The following is a 21115-nucleotide window of genomic DNA, read 5'->3' as shown; positions in this document are numbered from 1 at the left end:
AGTGGCATCGTGGAACTCTAACACTATAGTCCTTCAGTGATGGCTAAACAATGGCTGGGGCATCAGAGGTAAAGCAAAAATCCAATTGGAAGTCCAAAAAAAAAAAAAAAGTTCAAAAGTCCAATTGCTGCATCTTGCCACATTACACCAAGATTTCAGATGCAACAGTAGAAGATAAAAAAAAAAAAAAAAAACAAAAGACAAAGACAAATTTATATTTAGGACTTTTATTCAAAGCAGAGACAGCTGAACAGGCCACATGCAGACACATCCTTCACCTAAACCTCAGCCTTGAACTGATCACATTCAAGAGTTGACTGAAAACTTCAGATGAGACCAACTAAGGGAGAAAAGGGTAATGATGCGACAAACTCTTGCATGTTTCCCAAATCCTACTGCACAAAGTGTGCTAAGTAGAACCTGTGGAACCTACATCCGAGTTCAGAGAATCTAGAAGGAGATCCAGGTCTGAAGAGTCTCTTTGCACAATGAATGCAGCATCTGGGTCTTGTTTAACAATCTCCTGTGCAAGTGCTTCAAAATCACTTTGCACATCAATGTCACCTGTATGGTTGCCCACCTCACTGTGGCTGGTGTCCACTGTATGGTTGCCCACCTCACTGTGGCTGGTGTCCCCTGTATGGTTGCCCCCAGTGCCATAATCGCCACCGCTGGAGTCGCCTGCCGTCTGGTTGCCGGCGTCCGCTGTATGGTTGCCCCCAGGGCCATAATCCCCACCACTGTCGTCGCCTGCCGTCTGGTTGCCGGCGTCCGCTGTATGGTTGCCCACCTCACTGTGGCTGGTGTCCCCTGTATGGTTGCCCCCAGGGCCATAATCCCCACCACTGTCGTCGCCTGCCGTCTGGTTGCCGGCGTCCGCTGTATGGTTGCCCACAGTGCCATAATCGCCACCTCTGTGGTCGCCTGCCGTCTGGTTGCCGGTGTCGAGTGTATGGTTGGCCACAGTGCCATAATCCCCACCACTGTCGTCGCCTGCCGTCTGGTTGCCGGTGTCGAGTGTATGGTTGGCCACAGTGCCATAATCACGACCACTATAGTCGCCTGCTGTCTGGTTGCCCGCGTCCCTTGGAAGGTTGCCCACTGTCCCTTAATCACCACCTCTCTAGTCGTCTGCTGTCTGGTTGCCCGTGTCCACTGTATGGTTGCCCCCAGTGCCATAATCACGACCACTATAGTCGCCGGCTGTCTGGTTGCCGGTGTCCGCTGTATGGTTGCCCCCAGTGCCATAATCGCCACCGCTGGAGTCGCCTGCCGTCTTGTTGCCGGTGTCCGCTGTATGGTTGCCCCCAGTGCCATAATCACCTCCACTGTAGTCGCCTGCCCTCTGGTTGCCGGTGTCGAGTGTATGGTTGGCCACAGTGCCATAATCGCCACCTCTGTAGTCGCCTGCTGTCTGGTTGCCCGCGTCCCTTGGAAGGTTGCCCACTGTCCCTTAATCACCACCTCTCTAGTCGTCTGCTGTCTGGTTGCCCGCGTCCCTTGGAAGGTTGCCCACTGTCCCTTAATCACCACCTCTCTAGTCGTCTGCTGTCTGGTTGCCAGTGTCCACTGTATGGTTGCCCACCTCACTGTGGCTGGGGTCCACTGTATGGTTGCCCACCTCACTGTGGCTGGGGTCCACTGTATGGTTGCCCACCTCACTGTGGCTGGTGTCCCCTGTATGGTTGCCCACCTCACTGTGGCTGGGGTCCACTGTATGGTTGCCCCCAGTGCCATAATCCCCCCCACTGTAGTCGCCTGCTGTCTGGTTGCCCATATCATTCAAGATGAAGTTCAGTTTTTTCTTTTGGCCATCTTCATTGGTTTTGTGTTCCACTTAAAAGACAAAAAATGTTCATGTTCATTTGATTTGTTTACTGTAGGTTGATTGTTCCTCAAACAATTGCTTTGGATAAAAGCTACATTTAATGGAATAATATAAATAATATAAAGTATGACAGTAAAAATCCAAGCACCGAGGTTGGGGAAAACAAAAAAAAAAAAAGTGGTCAAGAAAATTGACCTCCAATTTCAGGAGTGCAGAGTCTGAGAGAAGACCACTCACTTTTTTTCAACATGGCCACTGCTTGAGTCTTTTTCTCACCTGTAATCCAGACAGATCCACACTGATGTCAGTGAATGTGCTTTAAAGGAAATGTAAAAAGAATTACACATATTTTCACTCTCCTTACCTTTTGCCATGCAACTCATGCCTTTTTCGTGAACCTCATTTGTTGCAGAAACTGGCGAACAAGAGCCTGTGGGTCAGAGTCAAGTCCATTTTACTCTATTCACTTCATCTTAAAATGCTTTAGTTTGACACAAAACAAAGACATTTTAATAAAACTGGAGCAAAGCTCATTATTGTACTGGAATTGTATTACTAAGTGCAAAGCAAAGTAGAGTGTGTTTTACTACAGAAAACAAAAACACAGGGTTAAATAACATGTAAGTAAGGCAACAAACTTTCCCATCAGGTACTACACCTTTAGAGATCCAGACAGCCAGCAGACTGACCAGCAGCAGACTGACCAGCAACACTCTCACAGCTTCCATGGTTGAAGTCTTTGGGAGAAAGTGAAGCAGCTCCTGATTCTGTGGAGCTTTGAAGTCAAGTCACAGGTGCTGTCAATCAATACTGATTGACAGCACCTGTTCACAGACATAGCCTTTTAAAGGCAACAATTTGTTTTTTGTTTTTTGGGGTTGTTCTTTTTAACATTTTCAACACCCTTGTATTGTGAGCATAAAGAAAAGTGTTATAAATTAGTCAAAACTGTCACAGTTTACTCGTTTTATTAATTTTTGATAATTCGTTCGTGAAATTTAAAGTTCCTGCCAAAAGGTGTCTGCACGATACGCCCTCTGGTGGCTGAAATATGCAAGCGCACTCATCATTTTGTCACAAACGAATTTTCATAAATGATTAAAAACAAACAAAAACTGTTATATTGAACTATTTTTCTGAAAAAAGAAATTCAGAAACACATAAAATTGTCACAAAATGACAATTTAAGTGATAAAAATATCAGATTATTTTCTAACATTACATACTGACCTGATGATGAAAAAAATGTGCACTAACCCCTCCCAAAACATCATATGAAGTGGATACTTTATTCTTATACACACAGAAATCATTCATTCCCATAAACTAATGACTTGATTCTTGTAATTCTGTTCTATAATTTTACCCTTCACTGTGGTTTATACAAGGATTATTTAATAAATGTTATAGTTCAAATAAAAATAAATCTTAAAAGAAAATTGGGACAATGTCACATGAGAAACAAACTTTATTGTTGTTATGACATAAATATGACCAACATAATTCCACAATTGGAAAATGAATGATCTGTGAGTGTGTGTGTGTGATTTAATATATTCCATAAGTGCGCTCCTTCCCATCTCTGTATCTGTCCAGGTATCTGAGCGGCTGCTTGTGAGGGAATTTGACCTGCGGAGGATGGTAGACTGGAGGTCGGATAAACTCGAACACGGGTTCCTTCATATCTGCAAGGGGGAGATAGGGGAAAAGATCAACCTCAGGCCACATGGTTCAACATGACACGATGTTTGAGTGTTAACTACAGTCACTCACTGAGTGTGTGGTGAAAGGTATCAGTGACAGATTCGTCCCACTGACACTGGAAGAAGGCCAGGCCTGCAGGTGTTATGTGATCCTGATACTTCCTGTAGAAGTCCTTGGTCTTGAATGTTCGATCGACCAGAGAGTGGCTGAGGAGGAGGGACAACTTAGCTGTTATTAGCCATTTATAGGCTATCTCTTAGCATGTGCTAACTTGAACTTTATTCAGGTTAACTTTTAGTGATTGATGATATTTATATTTATTTAAAATTGTTGAAAAATCATTTTCATAGTTATTTGTAATTAGTGCAGTATTTTTGTATACACAAAAAAAAAAACAAGCACTTTCAAAATTACAGTCTGAAAAACCAACTGTAGCTTTAGACAAGAGCTCCCAAAGTCTATGCTTGGTTTGTGTTTTTTCCTACAAAATATATTTGACAATAAAATGAAGCCAATATTTTTCTGTTTAAATATCCATGTTTTTTTCTCACCAGGGTGAAGACCTGACTTCATCCTGGAAGTTAATACGAAGCTCCTGCTTGAAGAGGACATAAATGTAGCGATGGAATCCTGTTCCTTTAGCAGGGAACGGTTGTAGGTAGGGACACAGCTCCTCTCCAGACTGTACTGCTCCACCTGGGATGTTCCCTCTATGAACACAGAGTCATTAAAAGTTGGTCCACTTTGAAAAAAGAATGTAATAAACTGCAGTTGATCCTTAATTCATCAGACAAGAGAACAAACTTACACCAGCCAGTGGACATATTCTGATTCATTATCCAGAAGATGCTCATCTGAAAAACAATGCATTTGTTCTTTATGTTCTTTAATGAACTCTGCAGTTAATGCAACATGAACTTATAGGAACCACTCAAAGGTTGGTGTTATGGTGCAGTGATGGTTCACCTGGACATGTGAGCAGCAGGGTCCACAGAGAACCTTCTTCTGCGTCAAAACTTATCTGAGGAGCAGATGCTGCCTGCAGGGAATCAACCAGAACATTTTTCAAACTTTTTTTTAGGTGAAATCTTTGTTTTTTTAAATACATCTTACATCTCTCCGTACATTTTTAAAACATACCTCAGTTGGTGTCATTTTGTTCCCATAATGCACTTGAACACTGCTGTCCTGGTTATAGGAGACACGCAGTGGCACTTGAGGTGCAAAGAAGGCCCTGGGGAAAAGATCTCTGAAGACACCGTAGTGTTCTGCCAGTCTCTTTATATGATATGGACCACACGTCTTCTCCCACGTCTCCTGCACTCGGTCCAGAGAGATCTTAACTGGTGTGGATGGAGAAGGTTGCGGTGATATAGAACAGTTTAATTATGTTAAATAAAAAAAAAAAATTTGAATATACAAGAACTTACATGTTCGTAAACGTGCAGCTCTTTCCATCTCTGGGTTTCTTTTGTTGTTCTTAATCACCTGTTTACGCTCCTTTACTGCTATCCCCCTGCTGGACTGCATGACTGGGAGGCCGATGTTCACTTTCTCTTCACCTTTAACAACAACATGTGTGTTTATCTTTACTGTTTTTCATAACTAAGGTCAACGGATCCCTACACAATTTCCTCACCCAATTCAGGATTGGCATTATCCACATAGCCTTTGTAAGACTTCCACCACACAGGTTTGTTTTTGACCTCATCAGCATGTCTTAGGTACCGAGTGTAGCTGCGGTACTTCTCTAATGATTCCAAGTCCTTGACATTGATTTCACTGTTTGGCAAAGGACCGCCTGGAACACGACGTTTACATAGGAATGCTGTAAAGACAGAAACACAAACAGCTGTATTTGTACTTCTAATTCCATGTTTTTTTTATGTACACTGATGTACCTCATAAATACATACATGGTCATCATGACAAAGACTAAAACGATTAAGTTTTTAATAAAATTGTATGTCACTGCTAAATTTTAGTTGTTAGGCAAATGTTTAATCAGCATCTTGGCTAACTATCCCTAACCCTAGCCCATTTACTAACGATTATATAGTGTGTTAGTATGTGTTCATTTTGAACTGACATTCATTGCCAGTAAAGTTGGATGGTTATTTCTTAGCTTACTTTTAGTTGAATACGCTGTGAAATGATAATAATGATAATAATGATAATAATGATAAGAAGAAGTTCTAAAACCAATATACAGTGCAGACAATGTCCCTGCCTAAAATAGCTATAAAGCTCTACAAAAATAAAATAAAATAAATAATAACAGAGAGGTTTGCATTTCAATGTTAAAGGTTCGATATGAAGTTGTCTTGGGCAAGGAAAAAACACATGGAAGCTCTCCATAAGGCTGGTGTGACACGACATGTACAAGTTCTCCATGAAGAAACAAACGCACCTGAACATGCTAACAGCATTCAACATAATCCAATATAGAAACGGGGGAACAGTACCTGTAGTTGCAAGCGCTCTGGCATTAATGACCCCTAAATCAGGCCCGTTTCTTACTACAGTGGAACAAACTGTGCGGAGCGCCATCTTGCCCAGAGCTTCCTTCACGGATCTAACTAACTACGGTGGCCGAAAAGAGAAAAAAAGTTCGGCTTTTGTTTCGTGAACAAAGGTTGAATATTGAAGTAAAAAGTTTATTTATTTTGGTTTATAATAATAATAATTATTAGTAGTAGTAGTATTATTATTTTATTTTTCATTTTTTTGAAGACTAAGTTCTGGAGAACTGAAGAAGCCTCTTGGATGCGAGGTGAAACGTCTTTAAAAAAAACCTTCATTCCAGTTGCCCTCGATGTACTGTAACTATTTTTGGATTAGATGACCTGGATAGCACATATTTAGGAGGGGGGAGCGTTGCAATTATAAGGACAAACGAATTTTAAGTTTTCTCCGACTATCCGTAAATGCCTCATTTGGATGACGAAGGTAATCGTCACCACGGAAGCTTCCTGTCTATCTACATTCTAAAGGTGTGTATATATTTCTCCCTTGTTTTGGTAGTAAATGCTGGTTGCCTTTGCGTTGTGTACGCCTGTAGCGTCTTTAAAGATATGCGTACAAATTTGCCTTAAATAATTGAACATTAATATTTGTTCCCATGAGACGTAACTGACCAGACAAGAGGCTAATGTTAGCTCTCTAGTCTGTACAGTGTGAAAGCTAACATAACAATAAATGATGATGATGCACAATTCAATAATTTCCATTCTGAAGAAAAATAAACTATATTTAAGCGCATATTTTTAAGACTACTTTTCTAGAGAATAATGCCTAAATAGAGATATGGTAAATAGCAAATCTATGTAATTAATCCTACTAATCTTGTAAAATTCTAAAAAATATTACAGCAGGTACATTGCAACATTAACCATAGAAGTAAGATGAGCGATATAAACCTCCATTGCAATAGTATCAATAAAAAAAAATTAAAATAAATATTCAGGAAATTGTTAGTGTTAATAGTGCCAAATATAAAATACTATTTTTTATTATGACATTGTTTATTCTTTCTTCAAAGATGGACTCTTCCAATTCAAACCTTTCCTGTGCCATATGCTTGGAGCGTTTCCGTATCCCAGTCACGATTCCCTGTGGACACACCTTCTGTCAAAAGTGTATCACCAGACACTGGGACACTAAGAGTAAAGACGACATCGGACCTCAATGTCCCATCTGCAATGAGAAGTTTGAGACCAGGCCAGTTCTCAAATGTAACGTCTCCCTATCTGTCCTGGCCGAGGCCACCAACAGCAAAACCTACAGGGAGTCGCTCACCAGGGGAGTGGAAGGAACGAGAGCCATTCAGCTGTGTGATCGACACAAAAAGCCTCTGGTGTATTACTGCAGACAAGACAGGATGTCCGTGTGCTGCGAGTGTGGCATCTCCGAGTGTGAGGCCCATGAAAAGGTGCTGCTGGAGGCAGAGAGGGAAAACCAGGAGGTACAATAATGTGGCACTGCTCTCCACAGCTGTGACTCTAAGTCTAACTCTGAGTCTAATTTTAAGACTGTTAAGCTTGTTATAAAACAAGTGAAGAGAACCAGTTTGATTTTGTCTTACAGCTGCTGTTGGTAAGAAAAAGTAAAGAGGTGGAGAAATTCATCGGAAACACACAGAAAAGTATTAATGACCTGGCTGAGAATATCTGTCAAGCAAAGGTACGATTTACATCATGACTGCACCTATACACATTTATTCAGTGCTGAACCCATGCCCTTGTTTTGATGAGCATATAAAGACAATTTAAGCCACAAGAGAGTTTAAATATACAAAACAATAGAATAATGTCAGCTAGCTAGAAGAGAAGCTAAATGTTAACATTGCTAACATTAAAAAATGAAATGCAAGGACTCACCTGACATTCCTGCACTTTTCATTTTTGTTATAATCCAAAGTTCCTCCATCCATGGTGTCTTTGCAGTTTTGGTCAGACTTCTACGCTATACCCAGGCTTTTCTGTTGCAGTTTACTTTCACCAAAATATTAACCTGGAATGTAACAAAGATGAGCAATAAATAAAATAATTTGATAGGCACAAATACAGCCATAATTTAATATAAGAAAATTAAGATATTATATTAGATGTATGTAAATAGAATGCAGATAAGTTTAAGTTAGCAAAACGATTTATGTAGAAAGTTCAAACTATTGCTAAAAAATAACCAAAAGCTGACTATAAGTTGACTTAGTGACTGTCAATAGTACATTTAAATATATTAAACATAAAATATAGTCTGAAGAGAAGCTGATGTTTTAATCCAGGATTCCTTTGTCCACAGGTTACTCTGCAGCAGACTTCAGCCCGTGTCAGTATCAAGTTCTCCACCCTGATGAAGATCCTGGCTGAGAAGCAGGAAGCTACAGAGTTGTTCATCAGCGAGCAGATAGAAGAGGCCGTCACTGAGGCTGAGGCTCGTCTGACTGAGCTCCAGGACCAGGCCCAGAGGCTCAGAGAGAGTCAGGACCAGATTAGAGCTCTGCACAAACTCCCTGATGACGAGCTCATCAAGGTCTGAGACGGTCTTCTCACACTGCTTCTTTAACCTGTTAAAGGTCTTGATGCAGTGGAACTAACGATGATACGACGATAAACTCAACAAAACTAAAAGTGGTTTAGCTTTTTGCTAACTTTTAGTCTTCAATCTTGTAGCTAAAAATGCATTTGTTAAAGAAAGCACTTCTATTTCTACTGTGGCTTTTAATTATTTTTATTAGTTATTGCTATTTTTTACTGCATTTATTAGCAGACAAATAAATGTTTGCTTTGCTTTTTAGCTGCTAAAAAGAGTGTAAATTGAGGGGCTTTCTATGTCTATAAGATTGAAGACTAAAAGTAGCCAAAAGCTAAAGCTTTTCAAACAATTAACATTTGCTCTGTTACTAAGCTGAACACAAAAGCAGAAATAATAACTCACCTTGCTCAACTTTATTTCTCTATTTGTTCATATTGAAAAAAATATCTGTCTCTGCGCAGGAATCAATTCTCATTAAAGTCCCACGTCTGAAGGAGCTTCCCACAGATGTGTCACCAGACCTTCAGGATCGGTTGAACGGGGTCACCGATGTCCTGTCCCGTGTCTCCAAGCTGGTCTCAGAGGACCTGGAGAAGGCTGTCAGCACAGCTCTGAGTCAGGACAGAGACGGTAAACCAAACCAAAGTCTGGGATTCCACTGGTTATTTCCTCGGTTCTGGTTCTGTCGTGTCTTTACTTTGGTCTGTGGTCTGATCCTTAGGGTCTCCTCAAGATAAGAAACCAATCGGAGCCGTGGTTCCCAGTCCAGCTGCTCCCTGTCACCCTGGTGGTATAGAGGGACTCGCTGCTTGTACGTCTCTTCATCCTTTTTGTTTTTTATTTATTTTTCCTAATTGTTTTTACAATACTTTCTTCTTTTTGATCATTCCAGATCGGTGCTCTCTGACCTTTGACCCCCGCACAGCCAACGGGCACCTGTTTCTGTCTCAAGAGAACCGTCGGGCGGAGCACCTAAGCTCTGGGCCCCGGCCCGTCCTGGCTCATGAAGCCCGGTTCGACCACACTTGGCAGGTTCTTTGCTTCCAGGGTTTCACCCACGGGCAGCACTACTGGGAGCTGGAGGTGTCCAAACCCTGGGCCTACCTGGGGGTGAGGACTGTTTCATGTACAAACGTATACGAATTGTATACAAGTGTTTAGACCAAATGACTTGTCAACTGATAGTTCTACAACAAAATATTCAAGAAAAAATAATCTAGCTCAGCAAAAGATAACATTCTGCCAAATCATTACAAAGTGAGTCTGTTTCAGTTTAGCTTAATACTAGGTTGGTCAAACACAGGGTAAAATAGGCTAACTATGTAAAATGTGCAACTGAAATTGAAGAACTTAAAGTTTGTCAAAGATATCAAGAGATGCAATTAAGATATTACTGCTAAAATACCCTACAGTTTAAAAAATGTAAGCATAGTTTTTAAAGAGCAATGGCTTTTGTTGTTGTTGTTTCTGCTTTGGCTCCTTTTGAAGAGTTGTCGTTGTTGGCTTGTGTTTTATGACTAATGGCTGTTTTTATGGTTTCAAAATCCCCATAGTTTGAAGTTTACCTCTGCCCTCTTCACCACTAGGTGACCTACGACGCCATCCCCAGGAAGGAGAAAGGCAAACGCTGCATGGTGGGTATGAACGAACTATCCTGGAGCCTGCAGCTGGACCAGCACCAGCTCAGCGCCTGGCACAATGGCCGGAGAGAGACACTGACGGGTCACTCCCAGCACCGGCGCATTGGAATGCTGCTGGACTATGAGGCGGGGACGCTCACCTACTATGGAGACGGACAGAACAGACTCCATGCTTTCCACTGTGCCTTCAACCAGGAGCTGTTCCCTGCCTGCTGGATAGGTGAGGGGGTCAGCATCACCCTGTGCTCCGGGTGAGCCGAGGGGTGAGGAAACACTATTGAGAAAAGCACAGATGGAGTCTGGAAGACATTTGATAATGACATTTTAACTTAATTTTTTTTTTATTATTATTATTTTCTGTTTCCGTTACCTTTGAATCTAAACAAGTGACTCTGGTGAAACATCTCCTCTAAACCTTCAAATCTCAGCTCCAAACAGGAACTAAAGTTTTTCCACTGAAGCTTGTATGCAGACTTGGGATAGTCAAATCATACTGTATATCATGTCCAAGCACAATGATGATATAAAGCTCAGCTGCCCATGAACTACAGTAGGAGTGAAGAGAAGCAGATACTAGTTTGGAAAATTGTTTTCTATATAAAGAGTTTTTTTAGTCAATAGAGGGAGCTATGCACTCGACAATACTGATTTAATTGGTTTGATCTGATAGGCTCACTATTTGAAGAGAACATTGCTGGTACCAACCCTGAGCAATCAGACTAAAACCCAGACCAGGAGAGAATGTTACTGCTGTTGAATGGGGAAACTACCTTTCTTTGATGGCCAGACTTGAAATGGGTGATTTTAATGGAATCTGCTGTACTTTTTTACACACCGTTTTCTATGTTTACTGAAAAAGAGCCAAATTCTAAGTGTTTGTGAAACTGCTGCAGGTTTTGCACCAGTTTTTGAAGATAAAAACAGACGAGGACTACTGACTGCAAGAGCAGCACACTAAACAGAACTCCTACTCTGACCTGGACCCTGGAGCAGGTTATGTCAACACTGTTGAATCTTTTTTTCTCATAAAGATTCTATGTAAAAAATGAAGACAAAAACATCTGAGTTCCACATGAATCAAACTCTATTCAACACAGTCCTGTCCAGTGTGTACATGCATTCACTGAAACCATGAAACCCCGCCTTCAGGAAATACTCAGTAAATTATAAAGAGATAAAACATAGAGGTTTATAATAATTGTTACTGTTGTAATAATCCACACTGTTGTGACAGAACAGGAGCCTGATGCATAGCAGTGTCTTTTAAAGTGCAAATATTCAGCCACAGGTACAGAATCACAGCTCAGTGACCACAGAGGAAGAAGAAAACAGCAAAGAGAAGAAACCTCTGAACATCCAGAGATAAGCTTTAGAGTGTGTGTGTTAGAAGAACGCAGCAGGGTGAAGGATGAGAGGAACTGTGTTACTGGAACATTCTGGGGTGTGGCAGAGAAGGAAGTGACATCACAGACTCAAGTGCAAGTTAAACAATCCCCTCATGATGAACATAGAGTCCCTCCAGATCCTGCTTTAATCCAGGATTAGGACCTAACTGTTAATCTCTGTCTTTCTCTATCTGCTCTCTTCACTGTTGTCATTTTGTCTTAGTGGTTTCAGAAAATATCTCATTTTTAAAAATATGTCTGCATATTAAAAGCTTGTACATAAAAAAAAATGAACGGCATTCAGTTTTTTTATGAGCTCAGCTGTGAAATTAGTATCATCACAGAGTCAGTTTTGTTCCACAAACAGTCATAGAATAAATGACAGTGCAGCCTCCTGTATAAGTGGCATGATTACAGTATTATCATAGGGGCATTTTCAAGGCCATAAATGCTAAAATACTTAGATTATAATGTTTATATCCCTCATGAATTAGAACAAACTCCCCGTTCCTACTGCTTCAAATATCCTTCATGTTAAGGTGCTTCTACATTTGGGGGGAAAGCAGAGGGAGGGGGCTAAGCGAGGAGAGGAGATAAGATGAATTAAAACAATTAAGAAAATAGTAAAGGGGAGATGAGATGGTGAGAAAAAGAATCATCCAGTGGTATGAAGGAGAGGAGAGAAAACAAGTTGACATCAGCCTCCTTTACTGCTTCTTCTTGTCCTCTGGAGGAGAGTACGGAGGTGGTTTGTCCTACACAGAAGAAAACATATCAGAAACAAAATCAGATCTGTGTGAAATCAACCTTTAATCTGAAATTGTTTGGATCAAGACCTAAACACAAACTATAACTATGGCTGTCAATCTATTGAATTTAATCAGCAGTTTAATAGCAAAATAAACCAGCAATTCATTTTTATACCTCAAAAATGTTGTAGAATGTAGAGGTTTTGTGTGTAAAAGAAAAACAGTGATGAAGGTTGACTAACCTGGGGCAGGTAGACATGTGAGGGGGGCAGCGTGGCACTGCTGGCACTGGCTGCTGCCTCCGCTGCTTTGGCCTCCGCTGGTGGGGAAGACAGAAAGAGATACACAGAGAGGGAGGTAGGGAGGGAGGAGGAGAGAGCAAGAGAGAAACAGAAAAGAGAGAGAGAGACTTGTTTACTTCTCAAGATATTTATATATAATTACATCCAGTGATTATGTAATAAATCACAATATATCAATTATTTTAATTTAAAAATAATGAAGTGATTAATGGTGATCAATTACGATCACCATTAATTACACCTGTTTTTATTTGTTTCTAATCCAAATTATTTAATTATTAATATGGAAAATTAATATGAAAATACAAATATTTACATTTTGAAGTTTTGAGGAAATATTTAACAATGAGAGGTTCAAGTAGAACTCCTAAAGGTGAACAGATCGGTACTGGACCCACCTGCTGCTGAGGAGGGGAGGTCTGGATCATGCAGGGGTTGCTGACCCAGAGGAGCAGAATATGGAGGTGGAGGTATGTAGGAGGCAGAGGCGTCAAAGGCCGGAGGAGAGGGGTAGAATCCTCCTGTGAAGACAAACCATAGAGGTTTACAGAACGCTTCTACGAACCTGTGTGAATCTATTCTGCCACATGAATGAATGTCAGGAGCAGAGTTTTCAACCTGGTGGAGGAGGGTTGGGATAGGAGTAACCAGGTGGAGGTGCAGCTGGGTACATCCCATTAGCAGGCGGAGGAGGATAAGAATAGGCTCCGTTGGCCATGTAGGGACATCCACCGAACCCAGCAGTCACAGGCTGACCTCTGGAAGCTGATACAGGCAGATATGTTCGACAGAGGATGAGAATGAAAAAACATTTATGCAACACTGTATGTGGTTACTGGTATGTTGTCGTACCCTGAGCTGCCACCTGCAGCATGTACTGGCCAAACTCTATGGCTCCACCTGCAGCAAAGACCAGTTTAAACGTAGCACTGCCCTCCCAGCCACCTGAGGAGAGAGAATGAACAGAGAAATCTGCAGGACTGAGACGTCAGCTTTTCGGACACTGATTCAACCACTTTAATCCTCCTTTCGGATGTTCAGTCTGATTCAGCTATATTTTTTAACCTCTTGGCTATTTTAGAGCTAATTTCTTTCTTATTTTTTAATAATATTTTTTTAACTCAAATTTAGCTGAAATGTTATAATTATTTGGGCCAACTATAGTCATATTCTTTGGTTTAGTCTTTTTTTCTTTCTTTATTTTCTGACATTTAAATATTTTTTGTTCTTAAATAAAAATAAAAATAATTTCCTACTGCACTCTGCAAATTTATTCTAAATAATGTAGATAATGATGTATTCCCTTTTTATCACTTTATCAAATACTTTCTAATGCCTAGTTGTTATAATGTGCTAAATACAAACAGACCTGCATCACCATGCCATTTGCAAAACTGCAGACAAAGCTCTGTGACATGATTTTCTCTCAAAAATTCAAATGCATTTACAGCACTAAGATAAACATATTTATTTTAAGCACAAACAAATAAAATTATGTTTTTAAAATAAATAAGTATGTGTACTCACATACATTTATAGTATTTTTACCTCCAGGCTCTGCACTAACAGTGCCTTTGATGTAGTTGGCTCCCAGTACAGGTTGCTTGATCTCACAGCCTTTCATCATGTAGAAGGGCATCATGAAGGACTGCAGCGCATCTCTGCCTTTGGACAGAAAGATCACCTGAGGGGAATCAATGGCTAAAGGTTATCTAGTCACTCAGTCTCTGGTCTGGACATACAGTATACATGATGACAAATACAATGTCAACAAAAAAAACTTATTGTTGAGGTCATGGTGTAACACGGAATGAAAAAACAGAATCAATAGTCACTCCTGGGTTTCCATTACTCTGCATTTGGAAGCTTCAGCTTTGATTGACAGTTGTGTAAACAGACACCTAGTTTAATGTATTCTTTTCACTGTCTACTACTGCAGTCTAGTCAGCATGTCTGCACCGGACTGCACCGGTCTGCACCGGTCTGGACGCTGTTCAAACGTGTGATGGTCTCCTGCCTCTCATCTCTCACCCTGTATGGAGTTAGGTAGATGCCTCCCTTCTTGCCCTTTCTGAAGGCTTCAGGCAGGTGCTCTGCATCACAGAAAAGCAGCTCCACGTTATCATGGTTCATCAACACACTGTCAACAGAACAGACATGAACAAAAAGGTTTTAAAAAAGTTTTTTACAGGTCATACTTTTTAAAAATTATATTCAAAGCTTCATCACTTTCCAGAAAAATCAGAAAATTCTGGTGGTTCAGCATGTACTGTAGGGCGGCACCACTGAGCACTTTAGGTTTGATCAGTTAACAGTGTACAGATAAACTAGCCGCCAACAACATAAACTAACAAGCACTTTTCTAAAAAGAACATTTTTCCTTCAATGAATGGATGATGAAGCAATGTGAGGTCTTTTTTTGACGAATGTTTAATTTTACAAAAACAGCAATGACTCTGGTCTAAACTGAGAACAAAGCAATGGGTTAAAAGGCTGTGACAAGGCAGTGAAAAGAGGAAGACAGACTCATGATACTGATCAGTGTGCTACCAAATGTACAGACTTGGTTTTGAATCAATAATTTAATAATTGGCAAACAAATTAAACATTACGGGTGACTTGACAGCCCTGTATTTAAAAGAAAACAAAACCCTAAAACCACCAACCATTGATTAATGGCCATTGATATGTTACAGCAAACATATGTATGGTTTTATATTTGTTACTCTTTTTTTACCTTGTGAGCTTGTTGTCTGAGAAAGCTCTTTTCTGCAGAACTGGAAAAAACTGGCATCATCCAGGGCCACATTTATCTAAAATGAGAACTAACTCATATACAATCGTCTGTTTTATTCTATGGGATGTTCCACTACATACAGTATCAAACAACATGGGGCATGACTATTCCTCCTTCGTCTCTGGCAATGATAGAAAATCAGAGTATTTTTCGTAAACATACACATCACATTTTGGCTGCTAATGCTTGGCTGCAGCTGTGATAAAATAAGTACAGTAGAAGGTCAAGTGTTAGCCTGTAGTCTCAGCCAAGACTTCCTAATGATCATACGACATTTCTGTTTGCTTGTTTTTGTACAGGTAAAACGTTGTATCATTCAAATGACAATTGTGACGTTACGTGACACAAAGCACTTGCTTGACCACCTGCGTTACTTATTCATGACACATTAGCCTGTAGGTGCTAATGGTTGTCATTCAAAATAACCGAAGTTGATTGTGACGCAGCATTTTGGGTTTCAATTATGTCTGTTGCGTCAAGTAAAAAAAAAACAACAAATACACATTTATATTATTATTGTCCTTTATCAAATAGTTGAAGTGAATCATGTCCGCTTAGCATTATGTGTAAGCTCCCGCAACGCTAACGTTACCTTTCACTGTTGTTAATGATGACTCCGCCGGACTCTGAGTGGTTCTGGTTCAGAGTCATGACGACGGCCCTTAAAACAAGAAAAAAATAATAAAGACAATATATTTTTTAAATAAAAAAAAATAACGGTCAGTTCCTGACTTGAGAAAATGTATTTGCTGACAGGCCGAAGGCCCGCTTCAACAACTGCTTATCCCGTTACGCCGACAATAACGGTTGTTTTGATGATGATGCTGATGCACCTGCACTTCCGGTCCGCTCGAGCGACGTCACGTAAAATTTGAAGATATACGTAAACGTAGCGAAAATACGTTCTAAAAATAAATGTAACAAAAGATATTAAGTCATTATAATTATAGTAATAAGTAACAAAAACTAAAACAATTACATTTAGCTGTAATACCTCAAACAAGCCATTAAAAAAGGTTGAACATTCATTATAGAATCTTTAAAAGCTTTTCTACTAAAATATATACAAACAAGTGCAATTTCATTGCTAAATAAATATTAGCTGGACTATAAATTAGTATGTTAGCCTAAACTGGCTATAGTTTTGCAAAATGATAACTCGCAGGTAGTTTAGACTGTAGTAAACTTTCTAACACTTCAACTTCAACTTAGAATATCTAGAAGAAAATAAAATAATAAAATAACATCTTTAACTGGTTATTGACCTGAAGATTTGGAATAGAACTTTAAGAGAAACAGGAAATGTATAGATAAAGAAATATGCATACACAAACAGTAATTGGTAATCATTATATTTTTAATGCAGTTATCCATTAAAAATCTGAGCCTGCTTCCCAGTCTTAATTCCACACGCTGTGTTTTGTCCATTTCATACACATTTACATCAATGAACTATAATAGACATTGGATGATTGTATCACTGTTAATTCAAAATCAACCACTTTGACAATCTTTTAGTTACATTACCAGAGTCAGTGTGCTTGGCATTTATTTATACAGAAAAACATAAACACACGTGAAAACAGAAACTTTCCTTACACCAGATTAGAAGACTGAATTGGTTTTAGGCTTTTAACTGATGGACACTTGATGGTTTTTCTTTTACATGGTCTGAGAAAGATGACTGACAACCTCACGAGCTGAGATTTTGGAGTGAATTTCAGCCACACCAGATTGAAACAGGGCTCTGAAGACTTGGTTATTCACTGTTTAACCGTTCCTGCACCATCACAAACAACAGCATACTGTTCCCTTGTTCTTCTTGAAGAAAAGTTACTTTTTTAGAGGACCAGAAACCTTAAAATAAATAGTTGGGGGTGTGTTTGACCCTGTTATAAAGTTAGGATTGTAAAGAGGGTGAGGAAAATGGTTGGGGTGAGAAAAAAGAAGAGGACAACTTCATATTTTCTTACACAAAAGGTGAAAAGTATTTTGTTATAACATTTACTGTTATGAGTGAAATACACAGCATGACCTCATTGATGGACAGCAACGTTTAAAATACATCATATATATCTTTATGACTCTGCTTTTATAATTCCCATAATGCAATTTAATGAGACCAAGACATTGCTGTCAGAATGAATATTTACATATTTCTGTGCGTCGTAGACATGGCAGGGGACACCAGGGGGCAAAATAGTATAGTATTAGCACAAGTAAATGAGGCAAAAATTCTCCTGGTCACATATGCAAACACAGCTTGACTGAATGACAAAATAGTTAAATGATGCAGCCAACAGCAGTGTGAACATGTGTGGGACCAGAAGCACCAGAAGCAGCTCAGAGGAACAGCTGAAAACTGAAGCAAAGTGAGCAACACTGACGGCAGATGCAAAGCCTACTGTGCCAAAGTGTGAATCTTACTGCTTTTATTCTGACCTCCTATAACCATTTGGTTCTTAACATATGACATATTGACAGAAGTTCTTGTGTAGCATCACCAACATTAGCTCCACGTTTGGTCTGAAGTCACTTCAACAACATGTAGCTCACAGTGGTGCACACTCTTCAGTCCAAACTGTCTGCTGATGCTGCAGATGGAGTGGCTGTCAATGTTTATCCTCCTCATCCTCCTGACCCCATTTTCCCATAAAATCCTCTTCCTCCTTCTGGCTGTCCCTTCTTCCTCAGTGCTGCAGCTCCTTCATCCTGTTGAGGGCGGATCCAGCCTGGAACCACTCGATCTGTGTCTCGTTGAAGGTGTGGTTGAGCTCCAGTGACTCCTCGCTGCCATCGCTGTGCTTCACCACTGCTGTCAGAGGCTGGAAATAACATAGGAGTCATTTTCAACATTTTACAAATGTTTCTTTTCACCTGGTCACAGGGTTAAAATAAGTTACACTAGCCTGAGATCATGTCTTTGGAGCTGTACTCTCACCTTTCCTGGAGCAAAGGTTTTCAGACCCTTGATGGAGATTTTGTCGTCAGGACAAATTTTGTCGTAGTCTGAGGGGTTGCTGAAGGTCAGTGGGAGAAGACCCTGCTTCTTCAGGTTAGTTTCTGAGAAAAATATCAAATGTAATCAAATAAAATCCCAGATTAATTTCTTGGCTCTACATTTAAGGATGGTTTCTTAATTACCGTGAATTCTGGCGAAGCTCTTGACAATGATGGCTCTTCCACCCAGATGCCTGGGCTCCAGGGCTGCATGTTCTCTGCTGGAGCCCTCACCGTAGTTGTCATCTCCAACCACAACCCATGACACACCATTGGCCTGTGTATTCAAGACGACAGACATTTAGAAAAGTCAGAAAATGACTTTTGAATACTCTGCATGCATATAGACTAATTAAACATTGCTATTCCAGATATAAAAGACATAACGTCGGGATATAATGTAAAATTTAGTGAACTACCTTTGTTCACTAAAAGGTCTAAAAACCTGAAAACGTCTGTGTTACCTTGTAGTGGCGGGCCACATCTGGAACTCCTCCATACTCTCCTGTCAGAAGGTTTTTGATCTTGTTGACCGCGTCATTCTCACTGTTGACTGCACCAATCAGCATGTTGTTGGAGATGTTGTCCAGGTGACCACGGAACTTCAGCCAAGGTCCGGCGGCACTTATGTGGTCTGTGGTACACTTGCCTTTAACCTGTACAATGTGACATAAAGAAATATTTTTTAACAGATTACCTTCCTGACACAAAACATCTTGGGAGTTGTGATGGAGTGGAAAGGAACTGAGAACCTTCAGCATGGCAGGCAATACCACTCTAGTTTCCAGAAAAAAAGAAAATCTGAATTTGTGTTTAAGGCCAAGTACATTTACATGTACATTGAACTATAAAGCCTAAGGTATAGACTAATTTATACATGGTAAAGATAAAAAAATAAAACAAAAACAAGCAGCAGAGCATTGACATGACTAACATTATTGTAAAGTTAGCTGTGAGGTTATTAGATTACTGTGATGTTATGGGTCCAGGGTCTACACTGACCTTGATGAGGACCTGCATGTCCTCCAGGTCTTTCCCACTCCACCTGTCAAAAGGCTCCAGTAGCTGCAGCCTGTTGCTCTGAGGGCTGACGTCCACGTTCAGATTGCTGCCATCTGCTGGTGGGTGCTGGTAAGTGTTCTGTCCTGGGTCGAAGTCTCTGGCTGGAAGTTCATCACCACTTGGGGGCTGAAGCTTGAACTTCTCCCCATTGGGGGCTGTGAGGAAATCTGTCTCCGGGTTAAAGTTTAATGTACCAGCGATGGCGAGGGCAGTGACGATCTACAGACAGACGGAAAACGTTAAGCTTTGGAATTTTAGTTAATGAAAGTACTGGCAGCTTCTAGATTTTTTTTTTACCTCGGGTGAGGTGACAAAGGCATGTGTGGCAGGGTTTGCATCATTCCTGGCTGTAAAGTTCCTATTAAAGGAGGTGACGATTGTGTTCTTCTCTCCCTTTTTAACATCACGCCTGAAAACCAGCACAGGTCACATGATATCATATCCAACTTTGTTGGGCTAAGCTCAAGTTCTCACTTCAAATAACAGCTTTGACAGGAGTATTTGGATCTCACCTGTCCCACTGTCCGATACAGGGACCACATGCGTTGGCAAGCACCACACCTCCAACATCTTCAAAGATCTTTGACTTTAGGAAGACAAGGAACACTTCAATCTTAAGCTTTAATCACTTTTCCTGGTGCTAACTGTGTGTAAGCATTTTTTCTGCAGCCACTCACATATCCATCTCTCTCAATGGTGGCACGGATCTGCTCTGAGCCGGGGGTGACAGTGAACTGAGCCTTGCACTTCAGGCCTTTGTCCAAGGCTTGCTTGGCCAGGGACGCAGCCCGACCCATGTCCTCATAGCTGGAGTTGGTGCAGCTTCCAATCAGACCTAAAAACAGACAGAAAGTAAAGTACTGGAAATACAAAAAAAAACCCCACAGATTACACATCAGGGTCTGTAGTTTTAGTCCCAGGAAAATACATAAAAAATTGAACAGCTGTCTCTCTTACCAACTTTGACCTCCAGTGGCCACCCGCTCTTCTCAGCAGTGGCACCAACTTCAGACACTAGGTGAGCCAGGTCTGGAGTAAAAGGTCCATTGATGTGGGGTTTTAACTAAAAAATAAAGAAAATGTCATATTGATCATTGAACACGAGCTCAGCCATTTCAAACTTTTTACAGTTTGAAACACAAACAATCTGAGGATCTGACAATTCCTCCAAGTTTTAATTTTAATACCTATTCTTGTATCACTGTTCAGTGCAGTAGACAAGAAGCCAGATTTATAGCTGCTAATCAGTCTAAAACAATGCAAAAGGAACACAGAATTCATTGAAGCAACAGGAGGTACAGCTGCTAAAAGTTACCTACTTTAATATTTACACCAAATGTTTCCGACATGGCTGCTGTATTTGTAAAAGTATTTAAATATGAAAAAGGACAAACCTCATCTAAATTGAGCTCGATGACCTCATCATATTTGCAGCCTTCGTCAGGAACCAACAAGTCGGCGTTTTGGTCCGCCAGTGAAGCGATCTCTGGAAAAAAAAAAAAAAAAAAAAAAAAGAGTTAACTTTAAGAGTTATTATCATGAGACACTGACAGGACAGGTGTCTTCTGCAGAATTCTGCTTTGAGAACATGTAAATGTGAACATACCGCCA

General features: G+C 40.4%; 4 protein-coding genes and 1 long non-coding RNA gene across 7 annotated transcripts in view; 1 reads left to right on the top strand and 4 right to left on the bottom strand.

Moving 5' to 3' along the window:
• Window positions 1–211: 211 nt before the first annotated feature.
• On the bottom strand, window positions 212–1079 carry LOC103382154 (uncharacterized). Its single transcript, XR_521881.2, has 2 exons — window positions 965–1079; window positions 212–616 (listed from the first exon to the last, which is right to left on the bottom strand). It is a non-coding gene; the product is annotated as an uncharacterized LOC103382154 (long non-coding RNA).
• A 2197-nt stretch (window positions 1080–3276) lies between these two features.
• Window positions 3277–6145, bottom strand: mrpl38 (mitochondrial ribosomal protein L38). 2 transcript variants are annotated; one of them, XM_008314837.3, is made up of 9 exons: window positions 5998–6145; window positions 5172–5360; window positions 4963–5094; window positions 4673–4875; window positions 4499–4571; window positions 4341–4386; window positions 4084–4242; window positions 3602–3738; window positions 3277–3513 (listed from the first exon to the last, which is right to left on the bottom strand). In XM_008314837.3, exons 1-9 carry the CDS (start codon window positions 6080–6082, stop codon window positions 3377–3379), a joined length of 1161 nt encoding a protein of 386 aa, XP_008313059.1. In that variant the 5' UTR covers window positions 6083–6145; the 3' UTR covers window positions 3277–3376. The 2 variants fall into 2 exon arrangements, with proteins under 2 accessions (XP_008313059.1, XP_024913698.1); XM_025057930.1 differs by having other exon boundaries at window positions 5943–6063.
• Window positions 6146–6295: 150 nt separating this feature from the next.
• Window positions 6296–11259, top strand: trim65 (tripartite motif containing 65). The gene is made up of 8 exons (XM_008314836.3): window positions 6296–6525; window positions 7074–7496; window positions 7619–7714; window positions 8336–8566; window positions 9031–9199; window positions 9291–9380; window positions 9462–9679; window positions 10156–11259. The coding sequence occupies exons 1-8, from the start codon at window positions 6460–6462 to the stop codon at window positions 10462–10464; spliced, it is 1602 nt and encodes a 533-aa protein (XP_008313058.1). The 5' UTR covers window positions 6296–6459; the 3' UTR covers window positions 10465–11259.
• A 16-nt stretch (window positions 11260–11275) lies between these two features.
• wbp2 (WW domain binding protein 2) lies at window positions 11276–16274 on the bottom strand. Of its 2 annotated transcripts, XM_025057944.1 has the most exons (9): window positions 16175–16274; window positions 16035–16103; window positions 14677–14785; window positions 14194–14329; window positions 13498–13590; window positions 13264–13410; window positions 13044–13166; window positions 12586–12662; window positions 11276–12349 (listed from the first exon to the last, which is right to left on the bottom strand). In XM_025057944.1, exons 2-9 carry the CDS (start codon window positions 16091–16093, stop codon window positions 12302–12304), a joined length of 792 nt encoding a protein of 263 aa, XP_024913712.1. In that variant the 5' UTR covers window positions 16094–16103; window positions 16175–16274; the 3' UTR covers window positions 11276–12301. The 2 variants fall into 2 exon arrangements, with proteins under 2 accessions (XP_024913712.1, XP_024913713.1); XM_025057945.1 differs by lacking the exons at window positions 16035–16103; window positions 16175–16274 and adding an exon at window positions 15383–15453.
• A 504-nt stretch (window positions 16275–16778) lies between these two features.
• Window positions 16779–21115, bottom strand: part of aco2 (aconitase 2, mitochondrial) — an 8226-nt gene continuing 3889 nt past the window's right edge. Inside the window, exons 7-17 of the mRNA XM_025057947.1 lie at window positions 21107–21115; window positions 20899–20988; window positions 20462–20567; window positions 20182–20339; window positions 20017–20090; window positions 19802–19913; window positions 19445–19723; window positions 18907–19098; window positions 18587–18719; window positions 18384–18505; window positions 16779–18267 (exon numbers count right to left, since the gene is read on the bottom strand). The exon at window positions 21107–21115 is cut by the window's right edge and continues 98 nt beyond it. Coding sequence (XP_024913715.1) covers window positions 18133–18267; window positions 18384–18505; window positions 18587–18719; window positions 18907–19098; window positions 19445–19723; window positions 19802–19913; window positions 20017–20090; window positions 20182–20339; window positions 20462–20567; window positions 20899–20988; window positions 21107–21115 — 1410 coding nt within the window. The 3' untranslated portion in view covers window positions 16779–18132. The remainder of the gene's footprint in view (window positions 18268–18383; window positions 18506–18586; window positions 18720–18906; window positions 19099–19444; window positions 19724–19801; window positions 19914–20016; window positions 20091–20181; window positions 20340–20461; window positions 20568–20898; window positions 20989–21106) is intronic.

The sequence above is a fragment of the Cynoglossus semilaevis genome, chromosome 8 (genome assembly GCF_000523025.1).
Source record: "Cynoglossus semilaevis isolate Cse_v1.0 chromosome 8, Cse_v1.0, whole genome shotgun sequence".
Lineage (NCBI taxonomy): Eukaryota > Metazoa > Chordata > Actinopteri > Pleuronectiformes > Cynoglossidae > Cynoglossus > Cynoglossus semilaevis.
Note: the sequence above shows the minus strand (reverse complement) of the source record. Positions and strands in the feature narration are given on the sequence as shown.